This window comes from Nipponia nippon, unplaced genomic scaffold, assembly GCF_047370975.1.
Source record: "Nipponia nippon isolate SJK-2023a ecotype South Korea unplaced genomic scaffold, ASM4737097v1 scaffold_3, whole genome shotgun sequence".
NCBI lineage: Eukaryota > Metazoa > Chordata > Aves > Pelecaniformes > Threskiornithidae > Nipponia > Nipponia nippon.
Genome location: NW_028262347.1, coordinates 24,516,693 through 24,541,276, shown reverse-complemented (window position 1 = coordinate 24,541,276; position 24,584 = coordinate 24,516,693). Strand labels below are relative to the sequence as shown.

At 38.0% G+C, this 24,584-nt stretch overlaps 1 protein-coding gene across 9 annotated transcripts in view; it reads right to left on the bottom strand.

The window, feature by feature from the left end:
- POT1 (protection of telomeres 1) overlaps nt 1-23,995 on the bottom strand; it is an 81,129-nt gene extending 57,134 nt beyond the window's left edge. For 2 of the 9 annotated variants that reach the window (XM_087766806.1, XM_087766807.1), the window contains exons 1-7: nt 23,882-23,995; nt 15,235-15,368; nt 10,871-10,943; nt 9,302-9,393; nt 3,178-3,288; nt 2,911-2,958; nt 1,557-1,671 (exon numbers count right to left, since the gene is read on the bottom strand). In XM_087766806.1, the coding sequence (XP_087622932.1) occupies nt 1,557-1,671; nt 2,911-2,958; nt 3,178-3,288; nt 9,302-9,393; nt 10,871-10,943; nt 15,235-15,368; nt 23,882-23,990 (682 nt within the window). In that variant the 5' untranslated portion in view covers nt 23,991-23,995. Of the gene's footprint in view, nt 1-1,556; nt 1,672-2,910; nt 2,959-3,177; nt 3,289-9,301; nt 9,394-10,870; nt 10,944-15,234; nt 15,369-15,492; nt 15,585-23,204; nt 23,710-23,881 lie in introns of those variants that run through there. The other 7 variants (XM_087766810.1, XM_087766809.1, XM_087766811.1 and 4 more) reach the window with 7 other exon arrangements.
- Nucleotides 23,996-24,584: the final 589 nt, after the last annotated feature.

Genomic DNA, 24,584 nt, shown 5'->3' with positions numbered 1-24,584 from the left:
CACTAAGCCCTAGCGCTGCAGATAAATTGTTTCTCCTGTTGACATGGTCAACAGCATGTAAAAATGCTGCTGAATTCCCAAAAGTTATTCATTAGCTTGTGGACACAGTTAGTCTAACACATTCTTGAAAAATCCTATGTTCCTCTGCATAACTTAACTATGACTGCTGACTGGGCCAGTGGCTGCCTTTAGTACAGCAAAGCCACACTTTAGCTACAAGTGAGAGCAAAAATTGTCTGTCAATAGGGTCTCTCATACCAGTATATCTGTTTATATAGAAGAATACTACATGCACCAAATGGAAGTAATTAAGCATGCCCACAATACAGATTATATCAGTATAGTTCAGTTGAACATACTGAAGCTAGTGTACACACATTTGGACGGACCTCCCAAACGTTCCTCCCACTCGTACACTCTAAACTGATTCAAACCAAGGCTGAAGATTGCTTAGTCTTCAAAAACTGAAGCCATTAGTTGAACCTTAGTTGGACTTGGAACTTTTTTTTGGGTGTGCCACCATGTTTGCACAGCTTTCAGCTTTTTCATTTATGTTTCAAGCTACTTAGTTGTAAGCACACCTCATTCTGGAAGCCATGGTACTGCAGGTATAGCACTGTGCTCTCAGAAAGGCATGTGCTGCCTTATCTTCAGTGCATCACCTTCAGACTGCTGTTGGCAGTTTCTGAGCAAGTAAGATCACACAGATCTGTTTGCAAAGGTTTTGCAGACAAGCCACTACCAATTAGTTCTGATCTAATGCTCACTTCTTAAATTTCTATATTTAGAATCCAAATTCATGGCTATTATGGACATTATTCAAGAAACTTGCATGCATAATTAAGACCATATAAAAAGAAACAATGGTCACCATTCATAATCTATTCTTTTTTCTTCAATTCGAAATACACTAGAAGGGAAAAAAACCCTCCAACTTTAAAATGAACAGTAAATTTATAATACACAGAAAATGCTTCGATTAATTCTGAATCAAATAAGAAATTCTATTGCTTAATTTAATTCAGCAGGGATATCACCTAGCTGTGTGCTTACTGAGCACCTAGTCCAATGGTACAATCTTGTAGCAAAACTAGCACAATCAGTAAGTGTTCACCTCACAGAGAGAAAAAGCGATTCAGTTGGTGCACAGCTTCTACAAGTAACAAATACGCTGGCACCGCATTTATAGCATATCATAACACTTATTGTCAAAATCTCAAGAAAGAATTGCACATAGTTACACAACAATCCTTTCCCACAAGGACAGGTGCAGGGCTTTTGTACTTTTTTTTTTTTTTTTATACAGGCCCTTTTCCCTGTTTTGTACTGATACTATTAGCTTGATAAATACTTTCTTCATTTGCTATCTCCACCAGTCTGCCTAAACCGACTCTGATATCCTTTACCTATTTGTTGGTCTGTTTCTTTGATGTTAGATGAGAAACATTGGTGAAAGGATCACCTGAATTTGTTGTACTGGTTAATTTTTAACAAACATAGTAAGAACAGTTCTGTTTGGAGGAGGAGATTTTAAATCTCTTGAATATAGTACATACCAGTTCCTTTGCTTACATATGGAGGCTTGAAGAATTTCACAACGCCATACAAATTCACTATAGTTCCATCTTTAAGACAATTCAGAGGAGTATACACATATTTTGGTGCAACAGACTGGAAAGGCAGGATAAAATTGGGGAACAGAAGAAAAAATTATTCCAACATTCACCCAGAATTTTGTCTTTTAACACCACCCACCTTCAGATATGATTTCATCTTAAAAAAAAAAATTAAAGGTTATCTATTTTTATCTTATTCACTTTAGACTCTTTAAAGTTAAATATATATATATATATTTATCTGCAATAAAGCACACAAGACTTATTTCCCTTTCTTTTTGTGATTGCATCTTCCTTACCATAGACTAACCAGTCAGTTCAAGTAAGTTTCAATACATGGAACACGTGAATAGAAGTCATTATAATAAAAAATTATGGAAAGTAACTTTTTACTGACTGATTTTAACATGTCCATCCAAAGGGCTTTTTAAAACACATACATAAATAATTTTGTAATTCTTATTAGCAGTGTCACTGTACAGAATCACTGTCTGGGGGGGGGGGGGCACAGTTTACCCCTCACAGCCATTGTGTAAGTCTTCCTATTAAAATAGCACACGCTGCAGGATTAAAGAAATTAAGGACTATCTTCGACTATAAGGACTACTCTCCTCTCATCTTAAGGTTACATTATATGCTGATTAGCCTCTTTTAAAGAATACAAGTTCTGCCAAACTGACTGAAAACCGTGTTTTTCAATTACTATATCAGATGGAAAAAATGAAACTCTTCATAAAATTAACGTGAAGTCAAGCTTATCGTCTTCGGTACTAAATCTTTAACCTTATGACAAAGAACAACAAAATTTCATACACCAATTTCTATGGTGTTTTATCTACTATTTCTATGGTGTTTAATATACTATTTCCTGTAGAATTTTAATTTACACACATAAAGGCTTGTTCCAAACAGTAACCAAAATAAATGTTAAGATCAGTACATGAAGTCTGATTTTAAATCAAAGGAAGATTCGTATTTCCATTTCTTTTAAAGCACAAGCATATGATCTTCTTTAGAACAGAAGTTACCCTTCTAGTCCGTATTTCCTAAACCAACATGCAGCTTATTTTGAGATCGAGATGAGAACTATACTGCAAGTATAGAAAAAGTACTACTTTTTCGTATTTTATTCTGTTTTCCAGGCATAGTATTTGCAAAATTAAAAGCTAAACAAATGACTGCTGGGATGAGAGTATGGAATTAAAACAAACAGGAAAGAAAAAGAATTCCACACATTCTTATTTACATGCAGTTAGTCTCACATGGTTTAAAAACATCCCAAATACAAACTCACCACAGATGCAGTTTCTGAAGCAGTAGGTTTTTTTGGTATAGTATAAATCTGAGGAGAAAAAAATAGCAAACTCTGATTACAAAACTGAAGGCATTGCAAATATAACAAGATTTGATAACGCTAAAGCAAATATAACACTATAAGCAAATATAAAACAGCACTATAGACACTTTTGCTATGTGAATCACCTCTGAAACTACTAAAATTTTATCATACAGGAAAAATAATATTTACTCCAATTACACTCAAAGTTGGGTACCCACATACATAAATGGCTGATCCAGCTTCTTCAGACATCTCCAGGTGGCAACCATGTCTACCATCCTCTCTCGCTGTAGGCGATTTTGCCAACTTAAATCCTGCAACTACAACGGTGTCCTGTGGGTACAGGGTAATAAACAGATGATTACATAGGCTGTATCACGTACTCTTTTTTAAGAGTACGTGCTGTGACGTTCCACCCTAAAGTCTCAAGGCATTCAAGAAACAGAAATCCTGAACAAATTCTAAACATTGTTTTTAAGTTTCTATATTTAGTTCTTCTACCCATGGAATTCATATCTCCAACCACTGTCAGCAAGCATTTTTTTTTTTTCAAATTCTGCTAAAATTTTTGCACTCTTGATGCTACTGTGACTGAGTGCTAATTTTGAAAAGGGCTAGAGGGGAAGAGTCACACTGAATAAAGCAAAAGAATCATTCCCCTTCAAATATACTGAAGACCAACTACTTTCTGGGTAAGCTTAACTAAGCTAGAAAAGGAATCATACATCAGATCAGCAGTGACAAAACACTCTTTTCTCACAGCTTATTTCTTATTGAGTTACAGCTACACTTTGAAGAGACTCTCCTTGCAGATATTTTCTGTTTTGGTTGGATTGACATCTTCCTTAAGGGCCAAATAGGTAGGTCAATCAATAGGTAGGTTTCTGGTAGCAAGAGACATTACAAATTTCTCTGCCATCACTCTTGAGATTCTGGCACAGGAAGAAATTGCATTTGCAACTGCACTTTCACTGTGGTATGAAGTTTCTCAGACACCACAAAGTGAACAAGAACAGGATGACTTAAGGGGTAAATGATTTAAGTCCCTGCAGCAGCTCACCTTTTTAGTAGCAACCTTACAAAAAAAACCAAAAACAACAAAAGCCAGGGCGGGGGGGGGAGAAGAAGATAGAAAATACATTTAGGAGATAGAGATGATAAGAAAGATATCTGACCAAACAAAGATAATGCTGGGAACTCTGATACAAATGTAAAGCTCCTTTATAGTCAGCTCCTTTGGTATCAGAACTCTATAGCAGTGTGATCTATTCCAATAAACATATTAGACTCAGAACCCTATTTCTATCCGACCTTCTACCAAAAGCACTTCCATAAACTTTTACTGAATGACTTTTGTTCATGTGTTTATTTGATTACAACAAATAAAAGAATTTTCTCATTAAAGTTCACAGTTTTAGCCAAATATTGCACTACGATGGCTCTTTTTTGCTATTTCAGCAATCTGACAATGCTACTCTAAATGATTGGTGATCCAAAACCTTAATGTTTTGTGCAAGAAAAAGAAAGGCTGCTAGCTTACATGACAGTTACATATTTAGTTATTAAAGGATTTGAAAAAAAAAATCACTGCAGAAAACATAAGTTTAATCAGACAGTTTATTACACAACAAGACTACTTAGGGCATGGTGATTTTCAGGTAGTGTCATAAATGGAAATATAATGTATACTTTGACTAAAAGATAATATGCAAGTCACCTAAGTGTAAGCTATACTCAGAGCTAAGTAAGTTAAAATGGATCAAAACAATTAGACAACTCAATATTCCTTGCATCTGGAACACACTGCCCCTGCTAACATACATTAAAGTTGTTTCACTCTTTCCCGATACAAACACACACTTCAGGAAACTCAGCTATTTTGCAGAAACCAGGTGTTAGCACGTGTCTTTCCTTTCACTGTTGCTGATGCTACTCATGGTGTTCCTTCAACAGTGGAATCATCCTTCAGCTAAAAAGCTATGCCCTGCTATACATTATTCCCACTTCAGCATTTTATTAGATTGCAGGCTGCACAACATTCTGGGACTTGGTTGCTGAGTCAGGATTGCAGGTCTGTACAGCTGACTTGACTTGTTCTCCTGTGTCAGAAGGAACTTTAGAATTACACAGAGTCAATCCAGGTTGATAATAAATGGAAACGTTTTTGTGGATAATGTTAGATCACTGGAGATTACTCTCATGTAATATGCAATGCGTAACATGACATTCTAAAAACATGTGAAAGGACTGTGTAATTTCAATGAGGAAAATAGACAGCACTAACCTCAAAATCTAGGTTTACAGGTAGAAAGAACAGGTATATTCTCAGATTTGTTACAAATTCACAGTCAACTTTGGCAGGTTATGACTTGCAGTTTCTAAACATGCAAAAAATTTACATACAGTTTGCACAGTGCTTCGAAATGTAACGCTATATTTGTTTTCAAAATAGATAAGTTTCCATTTCACCTTTAGCTAAGAGTAATTATTAGAAGTTCTTTTATAATTGGCTTGGGAATCAAAGCCAATTATCATAAATCGGTGGATTTTCATGTCAACAGAAGAGTATTATATTGCATATACATACAAACTATAAGATTTGACCAACATTTTCAAACAGCAAAAAGAAATCCTACTCCCCTCATAAAAACAAAGTGAGAAATAAAGGAAAGACAGTATTTTCCCTGATGGTTATTCTGTTACAGAACGAGAAGACTCTCAGGAGACAAAAAGAACATGGTTATTCATGTTTTTGGGAATAGCCTGTTCCTCCCTCCAGGCTAATTAGCTAAAGCTATTAAAGTATGGGAAGTACGATATGGAACTCTACAAAACTGTAAAGCTTGAAATTGTGAGCAGCAAACAAAAAGTATTGGACCTTACTGAAGTAATTCTTTAATGGCTAAAACTTTGGTTTTTAAAACATTACATCTATTTCATAACTGCTGAATTGCAACTCTGCTAGTTTCAGAAATCATTCTGTTCCCTCAGATTCAGATTATTCCAAAATTAAAATCTCGGTTGAGACATGTGGAAAGTACCATGAAGGTTGAGTTCACTGGGGAAGACCGAACAGTGGTTTTAGCGCACTCTGGCTGTCTAAGAGTTGCTGTCTGTGGGTTGTGGTTTCCTACTCAGCTCCTTAGTACTGAACTTTCTATCTTCTAATTGCTGCTCAGGGCCTTGTTCAAGATTTGTATTTTTATCAGGACAATAAAACTGATTTGTTCTTTAAATTTAAAATGATTCTGCAGCTTGTATATTTAGCAAAATAGTTCAGGAACTTCCCATCCTGGGCTCACTGTCAAAATTCTGTGGAATAGAGAAATTTGTATAAAGACTGTGTACTTCTTATTTTATACATATCTGACGGTTGTAAAAGATTCTTCTGCCATAAACAGACTGAACTGATTTTGCTGATCTTCAAGGTATGTTCCTCTCGTTAGCATGGCATATGACAAACATTAAAACAAGGCTTTGATTGACAGCAGAATCCAATGTAAAATTGAATATTCTCTGACCTGCATACCTTCCCACCCAGCCCAAAGCGCCTCCATGTTGTTCCCTCAAGCTCACACATAACAAAGGGCTGAAAAGGGCCATGCACCAATTTCAAGGTCAAATTAACAGCAGTCTCTAAATGGGTTCTACTAAAAGGATCTAGGTAAGTTTATTCCTTATGGCTAAATTAATTTGAAAGAATTCTGTGAAATCCTTCACCCACAATCACTACGTGTTACTGACTTTTCCTTCACATAACCTATGCTGGTTGGAGGAGAGATACTAGATGTAAATAGAGGAAGATATCCTATAGAATTTTTTTTGCTCTCACCCAGACTTTTATTTAGTAGACTACACACTACAGATAATGTATACTTCCCAAGACCTACCACCATACTCTGTCAGAGCAAGCACCTTTTGCTGGAAAATGTTTCTTAGACTCAGTAATTTCTTCAAAAACAAAGTTTTAACCCATTCAGTTCATGACAAAAGCTCAACTATTTGCTGATGGAAGGCATACGGTAAATGATGCCAGAAAAAAGCCCCCAAAGTACAAGGAATCACATTGCTAAGCAAGACTCAGGAAGGAATTTACACATTCATTAAAAATACAGTAAGCATTTTAAATATTTAATTATTATTCTTAATATTATTTATTATTAATATTAATTTAATATTTAAGAAAACAAATTATGTGACTGGAAATAAGGCAAGGTAAGAGTGACAAAAAGAGAAAAGGGTATACAAAGATATATGCCAGCATCTTTCATTTCCATAGGAAGTTTTCACCTATACATGATCCTGCAATTTTTTTTTTTTTTTTATATGCTGCACTAGGTTACAACCATAACTTCAAATAAATTTCTTCAACTATTCACTAAACATTTATAAAACTGGTATTTTTTTTTAGCCTTGCTTTTTACAGAGATAAATTTCACTGTCATGTCAGTCTGTCTTACATGTTCTATAACTTCTAAACCTCTTTACTGACTTTAACTAAAATTTGAAAAGTGATAAATATCTCAAAATGGTTACATGTCTGTTGAAAAAAAGAGAAACACTAAACTTTTTATTGGGCAAGATACTTTTTTACCGATCTGAAGAGGCAGCCAGTGTATGTCACCTGCTGTTTGAGGATTGTCTACATGATAAAAGCAATAATTAAACATTCAGTTCCTTCTCTCTAATCTGTAAGTATTCATCAAGTCTGTATTAAACTAGTCAGACTAACAATGTTGAAAACACAGGAATTCAAAAATTTTCAGTGTCTGAATATTTATGAGCACATAATTATATAAAAACTATAATATAGGTCACTATACATTTTATAAACACCTCAGCTCTAACTATTGTTGTAATTCTTGAAATTAGCAGCTTTGGTCCCATATATGTCATGAACTGATGCATGCATCTTTGAAGCTGATACAATTCAGGCTGTAAACTACTATCCAGAAACAGCAAGATCACGCTCAAGGACTACAAATAGATCTTTCCCTCTCTCCCCCCCAAAAAAAAAAAAGCTGGGAACTAAGCAAAAGTAATTTTTTAACCTTAGGTAGAATTCCATGAAAAGAATATGCATGTCTCCGAACTGAAATTAAAATGTTCCATAAATTCAGAGCAACTTGGACTTTAAGTGATATTTTGACATCATGCCCTAAGGTATGCTATAATTTTTACCCTTTTTCCACATACAGATCACCGAAGCTCAGGTGTACTACTCCATTTGAGCTGAAAAACCCTGATGGAATTCTAACCAAGCCATTTCTATTTCCATATTTGAGAAAGCCCTTAACTTTTGTGCATAACAAATATTTCTAAGAACATGAAAACAAAGCCCTTTTTTTTTTCACTAAATAACTTTCCATCTTTTTGAAGAAAGACTTTTTACCAAGGCCTGTAGTGACAGAACAAGGGGCAATGGTTTTAAACTGAAAGAGGGTAGGTTTAGATTGGACATAAGGAAGAAATTCTTTATGTTGAGGGTTGTATGACACTGCAATAACTTGCCCAGAGAATCTGTGGATGCCCCATCATTGGAAGTGTTCAAAGTCAGGCTGGATTGGGCTTTGGAGCAACCTGGAGTAGTGAAAGATGTCCCTGCCCATGGCAGGGGGGCTGGAACTGGATGATCTTTAAAGGTCCCTTCCAGCCCAAACCATTCTACCATTTAGTGTGAATTTATATCGTAAATGAAAAAGCACTAACATGAGCTCATAACGTATTGTACACCAATTTTAATTTGATATCTGGCTACTATTGAAATGCCAGCAAACTGACAGGCAATCTAATAAAAAATATTCAGTTGAGGTAATTGTTTTCAGCTTGTTTTCCTTCTTTAGTTGCAACACTGTCTCACAAATTCATAGGCTGTCTTGCCAATGTCCTTTACCCTGCAGCTAATCAAACCAAGCTTGTACCTCTGACGAAGCAAGACACCAGCACCCAGCCAATAAAGAAAACTGTACATAGTATTGAATTAGTTTTTTTTTTTAAAGCTTTCAGTTGAACTATCTTTTAAATCAATTTACGTCTAAAATCTATCTTATCAAATGGCAATAGACATTCAAATTATGAACATAAATGGATGACTTCTCTATCATCCATATTCATGAACCTTTACTTGCTAGGTAAACAGCACTGACAAAAAGAATTGCTTTATTTCAATATTATTGTTAGACAAAATTTACATAAGCAAATGCTTTTTTTTTTCCTAGTTCATATTTATAGATTTGAACTAACTGAACAGACTGTTTCTAATCTTGGTGATAGCTATACAAAGACAAGAAGTCAACATGCATCTAGGGAAAACAATTCCTAAAATACGAAGAAAAAAATATATTACCCCATGGCGTATAACTTTTGCACAATCCTCTGCCATTTTTCCATATATTAAAATATTGATGCTGTTGATCCGTGAACATGAGTTATCCAAATCTAGAGGAAAAAAAAAGCAGAAGCGATTGCAATCACCATACCTTCTCCAAAACAAAAGAGCAATGGGAAGAGATTTCCAAAGTAAGTTAATCTACAGTCTAACACTTTATATTCCAATTAATCTACAAACAGAAAATCCTTTCAAATAGTTATACAACTGTTTGTATGTGCTAAATATAGGTATAACAAGCAGAATATTCTTTATAAAAGGACTACTCAAAATGCACAAATGTTGTACATCAGTGCACATTAAAGAGAAATGACAAAGATTTCCACTTGGATAATTCAGTGTATAGTGTTAGAGAGGAAATATTATCCAGTCACATTTGATTTTTCACATTAACACAGACCATACTGTAGAACTTTATAACCTGGAGATATTCCAGGACATAGACAAATCAATAAATAGCCTTACAGGAAGACTGAAGCAGAAATTATGTTGTTATTTTGAAGTTTTCTACCTTTTACTGTTTCAGAAACAATGCTAATGATTTAGATGTGCAAATTTATTTTTTGAGGCTGTGGAGAATGTGCAGAAACTCTTGGCCCTCCTGAACAGCCATGTGGAATTAGCAAGACTCAAGGAAGTTTTGCATCCCTCTTTGGGAACCCTGAAGCCAGCAGGGAAACGGACTCAGGTCCTACCAACTGCATTCACCTCTGCTAACACCAGTCACAAGCAGTATCACCAGGTAGCATCTGCACCCCCCAGCCTGCTGTTCGGTCACAGTCACAAAATTTATAGAATCAGGAAGACTCAGAGGGAGCAAGTGATGATTCTCTAACCAGCATAAGGAAGGAGCTGAGAAGGAAATGGAAAGAAATGGGAAGTTCCTTGAATCCAACATAGACTCCTGACTAATAACATCCTCCTCCTTCCTGGCTGGAGAGGGTGATGAGCTTTGATTTATTACATGAGCATGATTTATTACACAATGAACAACTTACGTCTTTCAATGTGTTAATGTGTCTATTGATATTCAAATACCTGAGTAATCAGGTGAAATTCCATTTTTAACTGCTTAGATTAAAACAGAATTAAATACAAATACTTTGCTGCTAATCAACATACTGACCTATATTAAACGTGCACTTACATAGTTACCATATAATATGGTATATGGTATAGTATATGCTATGTAGTGTGCATTTTTCTCAGTCCTTCTTTATGATAAGCAGTTTAAAAATACACTATTAAAGCTGTACATATAGCTAATGCATTTCCAGGACAGTATTTTAAAAGATTCTGCAACAAGGAGTCTACTGAAATATAAAGACTATTATTTCCATGAACTTACCTGGCATAAGTTTAAAATAATCTATTTTTGTAGAGAACGAACACTTTTAGAGAGTATTTTAAATATAACATTTTACTGAACACTAAAAAAGCAAGTACTAGTGATGTAATAGCATGATGTCAAAAAAGTGCCAAGAAGTTCAATAAAATAAATATAAAATGTATACTTAAATGTAGTACCTTGAAGAACGACCTTGAAAAAGTCTGTCCCATCTCTGAGTTTTGTTAATGGGTAGGAAAGAATAACTATTCCCTAAAAAGTAAAAAAAAAAAAAAAAATACTGTGAACTAAGACTATACGCCTCTAAGTTACTGAAACACTGATAATGGCTGAAACATCTGTAAGCTAAAAAAAGGTAGAATTGAACTGATAAGTGCAAATTACCACCTGAATTGTTAAAAAAAGTTAATAAAAACTGCTAAAGACAGCATTGAAGAGCAATATTCTTGAGATATAACACAGGAAATATTACATGTCAATACTACTTAGACGCTACTGACCAGATGATAAGCTTAGACTAAACAATGAAATAGTAGCTATGAGAGTACCTTTTACTAGTTACAGTAACAGCACAAAGGCTACTGTTTTAGCACAAAACCTGAAAGGCAGCTAAAAAGGTAGGGTGATCAAAACCTTAAAAAATATAGAAATTTCTCCAAAAATATTGGCAAAGGATAAATATCAAAACAAAATCACAGTCAAGAGACAAAAGATGTATATGAAGATAAATAATCTTCTGTGAAAAATAAAAAAAATGTACAGCTGGGAGAACAGTATTACGAAGTTTTGAAACTGTAGTGACCTATTAATTTGTCAATAATACAAATGCTCTAAAAGATGCAAAGGTTCTATTAATTATGTAAAAATACTCTCTTTATAATGAAGTTGAAGTTACAATGAAGCAAAAATCACAGACCAGCAACTTCAGTAATGTTAACATCTCTTTGGAACAAATGTGTTTTGTTAGAAAGATGATATCTCATGAGAAAAGGTTCTCCTTCAACAGTAGAAAAATGCCAGTCAAATGTATTCTTCCACAGTATGGCAGGTAAAGCACTGTATCCTTCTGAAGGATAAAAATACAGAATTTGGTTCAATAAAGAAAAATACAAAAATTTGAAAAAAGACTCTAGAAAGTGTTTAAGAGAACTACAGAAACAGCATAGGAAATAAATGTAAGGAGACAGCAGGATCAATCTGTCTATAAATGCACAAAAGCAACATTAAGAGGATAGGTAAATCATAATAATTTTACAGTACACATATTGAATAGGAAGCTTGACTTAAATGTTAGTAAACAATTCTTAAACCAAATTAGGCTAAAATACACAGCAGTGAATTGTTACTGTAGAGGTTTTTCAGCATAAAATTAGTCCCACGTGTTAACTGAGGAGGAATCCAAATCAAATTCAACAATTTATTTTAGTATCTGTTTTACAAAGAAATACTAAGACTCCACAAATCATCCTTTTCCAACCCAAAGTATATTTTAATTTTATTACACTAAAAAATAGCCATATTGAATTAGATTTAACACGTACCATATTGCTTTATTGCTTTCGAGACAGTCATAATGCTTCATTTAAGACCAAAACGGAGGTCAAAAATCTGTGACCATATGTTTTTAACAGGCAAGTTCCTACTTTTCACAGGAAAGACTAATGAGTTTTGTAAGGAGACTTAAGTATTAAATACTTATTTTAACAATCAGCATCTGCAAAATAATGTTCTGAGATTTGTCCATGAATATTTACAGAAAGGTTTGCTGCTTGTTTTCAAAATTACAACTTTGTTTAAAGTTTCAAGTATTATATATAATTGCTCTTGCTGAGATTGTTTGTCTTGAACTGTACTCACAAGTAAATAAAATACTACAGAATTTTTCTTGTAATAAAGTCTTTGCAATGAAACAAAGTCACCTCAGGAACACTCTGTATTTACATATATATTTTTTTCTTACTAAAGAAATTTCAATCCGCACAAGCATGCTATTTAAAAGCAGAATACATTGATGAGATAGAGACTGCTTTCTGACCATTTTTACTTTTTATTTTTCCTTTTACATTCGGTATCTTCCAATGAGTTTTCAAATTCTGGGACCACATTCTTCTCTATAATGGTCTGGCTCCACCTCTTTCCTTTGTACCACAAAAACTACACTCTAGTTCTCTTCCTCAGCAGAAATACTACCCACTGCTTTCTCAACATGCCTGAAATTCTTGGGCTCCAAACTTCAAAAAAAAACTGCCTTAGCAAAACCTGCTCAAATTCACTCTTCCCCCACAAATCCTGCACTGCTTATTGAACCCACAGACAAACTTTTCCCAAAACTCTCCCCTGTCCATATACCACTAGACTCACTCTCAAAATGACTATGTGCAATTCCTCTGGTGAATCTGTCTCCTTCCTTGCCACAGCCTCGTTCCTCACTCTGGTCCAAGAGCTGATTTGGCAGCTGATGTTCAGGTTTGGTTCAACTTTGCCACAGCAAAATCCAGAGGATGATGAATTAACAGCAGAAGGCATCAGGTTCAGTTAATGGACATCATGACTGAGTATTTACAGACATTGCTTGTGCTGTGCTCCCACAAATGTAAATTAAAATTTGTATTGTTCAAAAGGATGCCAGAAAGCAAAAAAGCTTCAGAAGAATGAAAGGACTGAGGTACACAAGCCAGACAGAAGCATCCTGGATGTTTTTTGTTACTTTTTCCCAGAACACACGTCATAAAAATCCTCCTTTCCCCTTCCTCCATCCTCAAAACAGGTCCTGATCCCTATTTTGGCAGGTCTAGAGTGACAGTGTGCTGTGCCACTGCTAAGATAACCTAACATCCGTGCATTCCAAGGTTCGCTTCAAGCTCAGCCTGCAGAACTGGATTTTCCTACATATTTAATGCTGCATTAGCACCAGCTTTATCAGCTCTCCAGTTGCACTGTTTTTATGCCAAGCTGTTTTAGTCACCTACTAATCCATGTCGGCAGCAGCATGAAGTTCTCTTAACATAAGGCAGAAGTCTGAGAAAGAGATTCTATACGCTTTCTCTTTCAGCAATCAGCTGCATGTATGCTTTAAATCACAGTCTGGTAATAATTGTTCTGCTTCCCTAATGGAAACGTTTATTTTGGCAAAGACATTTTCTAATTTAGAATCCATTTTTGTCTGCTTCAACATTTCCTTTGTGAAGAAGAATCCCTGTTCTTCCATGTCAGAGGTGCTTGCAGACATAGCTTTTAAAAGCAGGAAAACCTATATGCCCTGCAGGTGAATGGGGACAGAAAACTACACCCTGAAGAATAAAAACCCTGTTTACTAGCAGCATTGGTTATTGATGTTTCCATTTGTTCCTTTACAAGACCTAAGGGAGGCTAGATCATTCTCAATCAAATCACCTCCTATCACACTTGACTGCTGCCTGCTTCCAAAAAGGGCAGTTTTGCTCCTTTGCTTTACCTAATTGCACTACTCCTGGCATCTCTTTGACACCATAATGAACCAGTCCAGAGAGTGAGAGCAGCAGAAAACTACCCTCTTTCCATCAATATGTATAGTCTTCTGCCAGTTTATTTCTCATGAATGGACTCAATCACAGGGTCAGATAAGCACTTAAGCTGGGAAAGAAAAAATGCTTTTCGGATACAGAAAATCATTAGGCCAGTTCAGCTCATATTTGTTCAAATATTTGTGCCATTTTTTAAGGATTCAAGCCACCTAAGGTTTTCTACAGAATTAACTTGCTCTTTTTCTCTCTCTCTTTTTTTTTTTTTTTTTTTTTGTGAGAGACTGAAGGCAAGCCTGGGATGATGTTTCCTGCCACTTTAGCGTCAGGGATGATTAAAAGGATTTTCAGAACCATTAACAAAAAAAGTCAAACAGGTTAAAAAAGAAAACCCTCAAAATTGACACTGCATTTTACAGAGTATACTTGTTTTAGGGATGAAAAAAAAATAATCTGCATTTCACTAGTACACTAGGATTGTATTTCCAATCTGAAATATATTTGGAACTACCATAAAATATAAATGCACACTTGGTAATGATAAAAAAACCTAATTGTATCTTGATGCCGGTAGTTGCTACAGAGTCCTCTTTTCATAAAACTGGATATTGCATCGCTTCATACAAGAAAGGAAAACTGCTTTAGAAGTCATTACTCTGAAATCTGATCTTCAACAGGATGGTGGTGCTTATTACTATGTTTTTTAAAACAAAATACCACTTAACCTCGCCCAATCCCTCCATTTTCAGCACAGCCTTCTGCATATTAATGTGTTTTTAAATGGGTCCAAAGTTTAGAAACTAAGAAAACCTCTTATAAAATTTAAGTCTGACAATGTAAGAGGAAGGGACAGACCTGTGAATCAATGAAGTTAGTAGCAACACGCAACAAAGTTCAATAGGGTCATAATTTTGCGTTGCTTAAAGATGCACACAGACACAAAGCTGCAGCAAGTCACCAACTGAGCTGGAATATGAAGGTCTCTTATAAACATGCCAGGAGCTATTTCAAAGTAAGCCAAAATTCTTTTATTAGTAAGTTACCTGAAAGTATTTGTTGGTATGATCAAAGCCTTCTTGCAAGTGTTTCAAATCCTCCTTCTGCAAATGGCTTGGTAGCGGAGTCTCAGATTTTCCTTTAATGATCTTCAGCAATTGAACAGGCATAGCTGCTTTACCTAAACAAACATGATAAACAGACTCCTGAAGCTACTCATCTTGTTCAAATGAAGAGTTACTAGAAGTTGCAATTTACTCAGAAGGGGAGTATTTATCTATTTCATAATAAGAAAGTTTAATTACATAAGACTAAAAATCTTCAAAGGGATTGGCCTCGTCTTTTAGCACCATCAACAGCAGGAAGAGAGAAACTAACATTTCCTTGGCAACAGACAGCCATCCAAATGACTTTATTTTGCAAACATTCCAAAACACTGCAAATGGCAACAAAGTATTAGTTATATATGAATGCAAAGGGTAATGTAAACAACGTGACTATTTTATGTACAGAAATGCACATCAAAAATGAAGCAGAGACTTTGAATGACTCTTTCCCCAGCATAGGTCATGGATAAATAGTCTCTATATTCAGCTGTTTCCCTAGAAGACAATTTGACTGCATCAAAGTAAAATACCTGTCATTTTAACTTACAATGAACAAAAAATGCTTATGTACAGATTAAAAAAAATTGATTGATGTACCAAGTAAAGAAAAAGTAATAAAAAAAAAATAAGATGGGCATCTACAAATACTAAATACTGAATGCACTGGAAAAGAGGTAAGAAACGTATGACCATGTTGTCTATCGTTTGTTCTCACTGTGCTAAAGTCAATGAAATAAATTCTTGGTGACATCAAGACTAGTTAACCTTTCACTAGCAACATCAGCTTTTTTTCCCCCTAACTTTTAAGAGTTAAAAAGCAGTAATAGCAAAAGAACCTCTGGTTTCTTAAGCTATTGTATCTAGGCTATAAGGTATGCATTTAAAAGCAAAATACATTCTAGCAAGTCTGATAAATATCATATCTCAAATAGGAAAAACATTAGTGCCTGACTTGAGGGTCTTATTTTAAATTGTAGCATAGACTTTGAAAACCAGTCCTCATCTACTCCAAAATACTAAGCAGCCCCAAGAACTCCCGAGGCTCAGGAGCAGGAGAATAACAAGGCCACACTGCCATGCATCTTCCCTGCTTACAATATATATTCCCTGACTTTACAACATAAGTCAACAAGCAACTTGTTTCTCTGTAACTTCCTCCCCAGTGTGCATGAAATAAGGAGGTCTTACAACATTCAGAAGACACAGAGGCTCCAGGAGGCACCATTACTCAAAATGCCATAGATTTTGAGCAACAGACATAGCTTACCAAATACGGATGAATAAATTTAAGAGCTTGACTACTAAGAAGAGACAACTCAAAAAGTTTATTACCTGGGATAGGTGCAGAAAGAATTTATATAGGGACAGGTAATTGGACAAGAATGAGCTACAGTTACAAATTACCAACCTTCACCTCAGTAATTATCTGTGTACAATGTTAACCTGTCCCATTTGCAAACACGTGAGCTTACACCTCAAACGAACAACCGACAAATTTAAGCCTAATTACTTAAGCTTTTGAGAGTCTTTTGCCTCATAGAGAATTTAACTCTTCTGAAAGGAACCCAGAAGACACAAGCAAAATCAACAACTACCTGGAATGGACAGCAGGGCAGGGAGCTTCAACACATCATAAAAAGAAACAAAATCTCATCTTCTACTGGGGCAATACTGAAGTATTACCAAATGTCAGTTACTTGATATGAAACAGTAGATACTAAATTCTTTCACAAATCTCTAACTGGAATCTCAATAGCCTTCTCCTTCATAACATCTGATGGCCAAGGAGCTAGAAAGACATAATATCATCCACAAAACTCACCAGTAATGGTGTTGACCAATTTTGGTTTCAATGCTGGTGCTTTTTTTTTTTTTGGGGGGGGGGGGGGGCGGGACAGGGACGGGGACGGAGACACAACATGGCCCACAACACATTAATCAAGGGTGAAGTCTCAACATGCATGACACGTTTTTCAGTCCTGCCGTAACCTCACCGGTGAGCTGTAGGAAGCATTGGACAAGAGTTCTACCTTCTGACTGTCTGTGCTGTTGTTGTTGGTTGACCCTGGCCAGCCCATAGGCACCCACAGAGCCACTCACTCATCTCTCCACAGCAGGACAGGGGATTCAATAGGAACAGTAAAAGCAAAAAAATTCATGGGTCAAGATAAAGACAGTTTAGTAAGTAAAGAGGAGGGGAAAAATAGTATCCCCAGAAAACACAAAACAAGTGATGCAAAGGCAATCACTCGCCACCTCCCACAAGCAGACCAGTGCCCTGAAGGTCTCTGTCCAACAGCTCCCTTGCAAGACCTAGGTTTTGTTGTTCAGCATGACTCTATATTGTATGGAATGTCCTTCTGGCCAATTCATGTCAGCTGTCCCAGCTGTGTTGCCTCCAAACTTCTTGTCCAACCTCAGCCTACTCATTAGGGGAAGCAGATGGAGAAAGACAGAAAGCCTCAGGCCTGCACAAGCACTGTTCAGCCACAGCTGAAGTACTGGTGTGTTATCAACACTGGTTTAGTCACAAATCCAAAACAAAGCACCATGCATGCTGCTATGAAGACAGTTAACTCCATCCCAGACAGACCCAGTATATATCTCTAAAATGCATCCAATAGGATACAGTGACTTCCACTCTGGAGCAGTTCATGAAGAACTGCAGCCCGTGGGAAGAACACACGTCAGAGAAGTTTGTGAAAGACTCTCTCGTGGGTGGGACCCCACATAGGAGCAGGGAAAGAGCATGAGGAGGAAGGATCGGCAGAGACAACGTGTGATGAACTGACAACAACCTCCATTCCCCGTGCCCCTGCACTGCGCAGGGGGAGAAGGTAGAGAAGCTGGGAGTGAAGCTAAGCCCAGGAAGATGGGAGGGGTAGGGGGAAGGGGGTTTTAGGTTTGTTTTTATTTCTCATTATCCTACTCTGATTTGATCAGCAACAAATTAAATTAATTTCCCCAAGTTCGAGTCTCTTTTGCCCGTGATGGTAACTGGTGAGTAATCTCGATCCATGAGCTTTTTGTTGTATTTTCTCCCCCTGTCCTGTTGAGGAGGGGAAGTGATAGAGTGGCTTGGTGGGCACCTGGGAGCCAGCCAAGGTCAACCCAGCACAGCACAGAACTGGGAGGTACAACACCAGACAGGTTTCTATTTCTGCTCGCGCTGAAGGAGAGGCAAAAGCCTGGTGCAGAGATGCAGATGCTGTTCCATCTCTGTTAACTGCTTTAACTAGTGACATATTAGGAGTTAGAATTTCTGTAAAATATCACTCACTGATGCTAAAAATGATGCCTTTATCTGCATGCTTTCAAACATGAACCAGGATAGCATTATCATTAGCTTACTAGGATTTCAAGCTTCTAGTGAAAAGAGCAACTAGAAGTCTTAAAAAGCTTTTCAGTTCAAAGTATCTACTTCACACTATAATCTAGCAGGCTGAGAAGCTGAAACAGCCTAGAAACACCTAGAAACAGCCAACTTCAAAGTTAATCAGCAATATTATCTTCATCCAGCAACACTATAATGAGCTAGGGAGATGTACAACATAATGGATTAACACTTTTTTTTTTTATATGTCTCTCTGTTACGGTACTTGAGTAATTAAATAGACTTTTCTGGGTTTTTTTCCCCACAAAGATGTCTAACAGCAAGATGCATTTTGTTACAATTCAAACATCATTGTTAAAAGAAAACAAAGAAAGGAACTGAGGTTTAAAAACTCCTCTCTCTCTAGTAACTAACCTCAACTTCTGCAGCTCCCTTGCTTTCATTTAAAAAGAGCCTTTGCCATTTATTTCAATGGGACAAATATTCCACTTGTGCCTTCAAGGTTACAAAGGAAAATTTCTAAAAAGGAGCCATATGTAGGCTGATGTAGTGGGACCTGCCCATATTATTTACTTACTGCAATCTAGGACATTTATGTAAATAACATCAAGTAGAAAACACTTTTTTTTTTTTTTTAGATCTTAAACTTCTGCACGTACAAAACTAAGGTCATGTATTGTAACTGCTAACCACTGAAGCTCACAGATTCTTGTTCTCTGCAATTAAAAAACAAAGACATGAGTATCCAGCTCTAAGAGCTATAAAAGTAAATTTTCAAAACCAAACTGATACAGCACTGGCTTCCCAAATCTACATGAAGATATCTTTAGTGCTGTCCTTGGTGTTCACAGCTCTCCTGAAGAGCAACTAAGTGAAAATAAGTCTGTCAAGTATCTTCGTTGTTCTCAAAAGGCTGACTTCATAACATTAACAAGAATCATTCCAACTTGAGTCTGCTGCTCAAGAAGTCTGTAAGTGGCATAAACAGAGCTATTCATAAGGATGGTTGGTTAAAAAAAAAAAGGGGGGGCTGCAAGAAAGGTAGACAGCATCATGGGACACTCCTGGAACAGGATGGATGCACAACACACACACACACACACACACACACACACACACACAGAGTAGAAGGAAGAAGGCAGTGAACTACAAACACCTTTTGCCTTCCAGTAGCTGGAAGTGACAAAAATATGGAGAGAAAGCTACCAAAAAGCTTAATAATTTTAACAAGCAAAGAATTGTATGAAAGGATGTATACTGTATGAGAACCCACAAGTAAGACCCTGGAAGAGAGAGTGATGTATATCATTTGCTTAAGCACCAAGGATGGCTATGGGCTGAACTTTTATGTGCTGCTCTGCCCTATCCTTGATTTTCTAGACCTTAAATTTCTGAGAGTGGAACAACCTACTACAACCCACTAGTTCTGTCTTAATTGCCTACAGAATATTAATACATATTTCAAAAGCATAAAAGCCATCTTAAACCACAGTACACCAGAAAACAATTGCCCAGTAGAAATGGCTTTGAGCAAGGGCTAACCTTCAAGAGAAATAAGCAGTCATTTTAGACTTTTTTTTCTTCTGGAATGAGGACATTATTCCATCAAAATACTGCAGTCACAGAATGCCTCTATCTCTAGGTCCAGAAGCAAGAGAAGAATACCTATAATATATCTGAAGGACTTTACCTCATCCTTCTCATTTGCAGCTTGAGAGTTTAAACATCCACAGACCTGAATCAGGCAGCTAGGTACGGTCTATGGTGCATGCACAAGAAACAAGAAAAGCTTTCAGGCTCACACAGTCTTTTCATCAGTTCACACAGAAAACAAAATAATTAGCATTTCATTTTAGGTGCAGCACATGCCAGATACAAGCTCTGAGAGCCTGGTAAGTTCAGTGTTTAAGACAAAGTATACACCCATTACAGAATCAGACAGTGGCTCTACAAGAGGTTTAAAGACTAATTTTTGAGCTTTGCACTGCAAAATAGGGTGGTAGGAAGAACATGACGATTTAAGTCTTTTTGTGAAAGCCTTACATCTTTTTTCTCTAGGCTTTTTAAAACTTTCATTATAATTAAAAAAAAAATAAATCTTAAATTATGTTTGGAAAAACACCAGAATTTAAACTCTCAGATTAGTTATATCACCCTTCAGTGCACACTGAAAATCATTAAGAAAACACAAGCTGCAGTTGCAAGTGAAGTTAACACCACACAGCCACAAACAATACAGAACTGTTGACATGAACACCAGCGCAACATGACTGAAAGACAGGAACAAAAGAAAAATAAGCCACATAGGAAAGGCAAAGTTGTTCTTATCATCAAGATAATTCATCATCATTTCTCCCCTTCCTCCGTGCTTCTCTAAGCAACATGAAATAGCCAAATTTTGTATGGCAATTAACACAGTAAAGCCGTACAAAGTTTCTAAAAGGTTTCAGTACAAAAAGCTGTAGGTAGCAAGCTCAGTATACAAAAATGTTCTTATACATTGTCAATGTTAAACTAAAGGTACCAACATGCTTTATAATAGTCTAAAGCTCCAGGGAACATTCTTAGCAGTGGAAAACATCTTACTAGCCATGACAGACAGATCAAGTCGACCTCCTGTTAGAAACAGGAATCACTCCATGTACATTCTGAATATCCAAGTTCCTGAATTCTTTTGAGCAAGGAGAATCTCTAGGATGCAGTGAAGATCAACTGAACTTTCACAAATCATAACAAATCAGAAGAAAACTCGTTTCACTAGTAATGGAATGATGTCCCATAGAACTCATATCTGAGGACATGAAAGGAACAAGTAATATAAGGAAAACAGGGTATTGACAGTCAGAGTTAATGTCTTGTTTTTTTCCTTCCAGATCAAGAGAAACAAGCATTTTCTGGAAGAGGACAAAGAGATCACAAAGCAAGACTTTTTCCCATTGTCTTTATTTGATGAATAAGTCCATCATACTTGTCTTCAACATCTAGTTCTCTAAAACATTATAATTCTGCTATTTCCTTCAGTAAAAATTCATCAAGACATATTTAAAAGAAGGAAAAATAAACGATCAAACTGAGCCCCTAATAGCACCCTAAATTATTTATAAAATGCAAGACAAGCTTTACCACTTTTAGTTCATACTGCCAAGAATTCAAAATATAAATGAAATATTATAGACAATAGAACTCCACTGTGAAAACTGCAAGTCCTTAATCCTGAAAAAAACAAGACTGAAAAATAAGCATATTCTGTTATGGTTTATCATCATAGTACATCGATTCAGTGCACAGGATAGCAAGTAATTAACACCTCTTTGCCTGGATTACTCAGATCCACCCAATATTAGAGCCTTTGCTCAAGCCAAACATACACACTACTGGGTCCTGATCCTAGCTCTCACTACAACAAATGGCCTATTCTTCTGTAGCCTCCTTTAGAACACAACTTTTCTTCAACTAATGAGAGATTAGCTTTGGAGCAGAAAAGCAAACAAAACACAAGAAGTGAGAGGTAAATTGGAAAGATTACTCCCTTCTCTACAACCAAGAAATAATTCAGCGATACCCGAAAATGACATAATGGGGATTAACGTCATTTTGGGAAAAGGAAGCTGTAGCAATCAGCGGCATGAGGAGATTCCTTATCTGTCAAAGCAGATGCTACCTGCAGAGACACGTAAACTCATTCTCCAAATCAGGGAGATGATTGTCCTGAGGGAACCCGAGCAACCTGGTCTAGTGGAAGGTGTCTCTGCCCAAGGCAGGGGGGTTGGAACCAAATGATCTTTAAGGTCCCCTCCAACCCAAAGCATTCTATGACTCTATGATTCAAAGTTTCATGAAGAATGAAGGAATAGCCAAGAGCATCAACATCTTATTGATGTGTTCAGTCAAAATGGTAGATATCTGAAGCCCCTGTAAACACAAATACTAGTGCAATATTTGGGCTAATTGTGCAAAAGTTAAAACAATTATGAAATAGGTAATGCCTCACTTTAAATGTGCACACATATGTAGACACAGACGTACACGTTTTACATAGTTTATGCAAAATTTTCTCATAAAAATGAACATTTACACCATTGAACAAAGCAGGCTACAGGAACTACCATAAACTCAACCTACAATCAGTCATAAGAGAAAACTTCTCTCATACAGCAGTCTTAATGAAATCAAGAGGACCATTCATGAAGAACAAAGTCTGTAGTCTAGTATTTTTGTAATAGTCTCATCTTGTAACTTGTGATTTTTCTTGAGAATTCTCAGGTGAAAACACCACATCAACTAACTAAAACAGAAGGAGAAACCAAGTCAGTAGTGTGACACATCTTGTTCCCTTAGCTGCAAGCCTTCAGCTTGCTGTTGCTGCAGATCTTCAAGCACTTATCTTCTGGAAGTAAATCCTAGGCTATTCTTACTCTTAGTAACACAGCTGGTACTTACTTTCACTAGAATACAACTAGAATTTCCCCCTCCTCCCCCCAAAAAAACCCAATCCAAACCAAAATCTCCTTTATTAATTTCATATTAAAATTTACTAATCTGATGTTATGCAAAAGAGACCATAATAAAATGTTACCTGCAGAAAATGGATTCTTACACTGCCATTTATCTCAACAATATTTCAGCTCTAGAAAGCAGCCACCCACTGCAAACCAAACAGACCTCAGCAAGACAGGGCTGTAAAGCAGATCCTTTCACGATATGAACTGTAATCGCTTCAGAGAGTCAATTCAGTAATTGCAAGAAGCTGAGACCTTTAAAACCAAGAGCTTAGATGTGTTAGCATAGGTGTATTAACAAAAACTTTTTTCAGTACACTCAGTGCCTACGAAGAGAGAACAGAACAGAAAAGAACTTCTAATCCGTAAAGCACAAAGTCAAAGCGGGGACTCAGTTGCCCGTGTGCAGGGTAGCTCGTGGGGGGAAGGATGGTGCAAGGCAACTGTAGGTCTCAAGAGTGGAAAGCAAAGCGCCAGGGCGGCACAAGGCAACGGCACGGGCTCTCTCCCGCCGGCCCAGAGGCCACGTCGAGGCGGCGGCGTCTCCGGGCTATGAGAGACCCCTGGTCCACAGCGGAGGCGCCCGCCCGCTCCCCTCAGCCCTCCGGAGGGGACAGAGCACCCCGCCACGCCTGGCTCCTGCACAGCAGCGGCACGGCACGGCCGGGGCCGGGGCCGGGGCCGGGGCCGGGGCCGGGGCCGGGGCCGGGGCCGGGGTCGGGGTGGGGAGGGCGGCCCGCAGGCCGGCCGGTACCTGTCTCCCAGCGCGGGGCGCCGAGCCCCCACCGCGGCAGCCGCCAGCCCCACTTCCGCCCGCACCGCCCGCCTGCCGCCCACCGAGCATGCCCGGGCGGGCGGCGCATGCGCAGCGGCGGCTCTGGCTGCCCCCCCCCCCCCCTCCCGGCAGAGGGCGGTGCGAGCATGCGCCGTGCGGAGGGTGCTGCCCTCACCGGCTGCGCGGGCAGGGGGCGGAGGGAGGCGGGAGCGGGCAGCGCGGGCAACGCTGGCGGAGGGGACGGCGGCGGCAGAGGGAAAGTCGGGGTAAACAAGGTGTCCCCTCGGCCGGGGCCCGCCGGCCTGGCCCTGTACCCCGCGGTGGCGGGGCGAGGCCCACCCGCGGCCGTGTCGGTGCAGGCCCGCCTGCAGGAGCTGCGCCGGCCCTGAGGGCGGCCTTCCCCCACCTCCGCCCGGCGGTGCTGCGCCATTGCCAGGCCCTCTTGGAAGGGTGTGCCCCGTGCCGGCAGGGACTGGCCCAGCGGTGGGTGGCCGGTGAACTGTGGATGCCGTGACCCGGTTCAGGTGCACTTAAAAGCTGTCACCTGCAGAAGGTTAAAAATTAGGGGGGAAAAAAACCCCTGCCGCCTGCTGATGGTTGGTTGTTTAACTGCTAGGAGGCATCAGGCCAGGCTTTGAAAACCAGTATTCATCGGTGTCAGAGGCGCAGGGTCCCTCAGGCT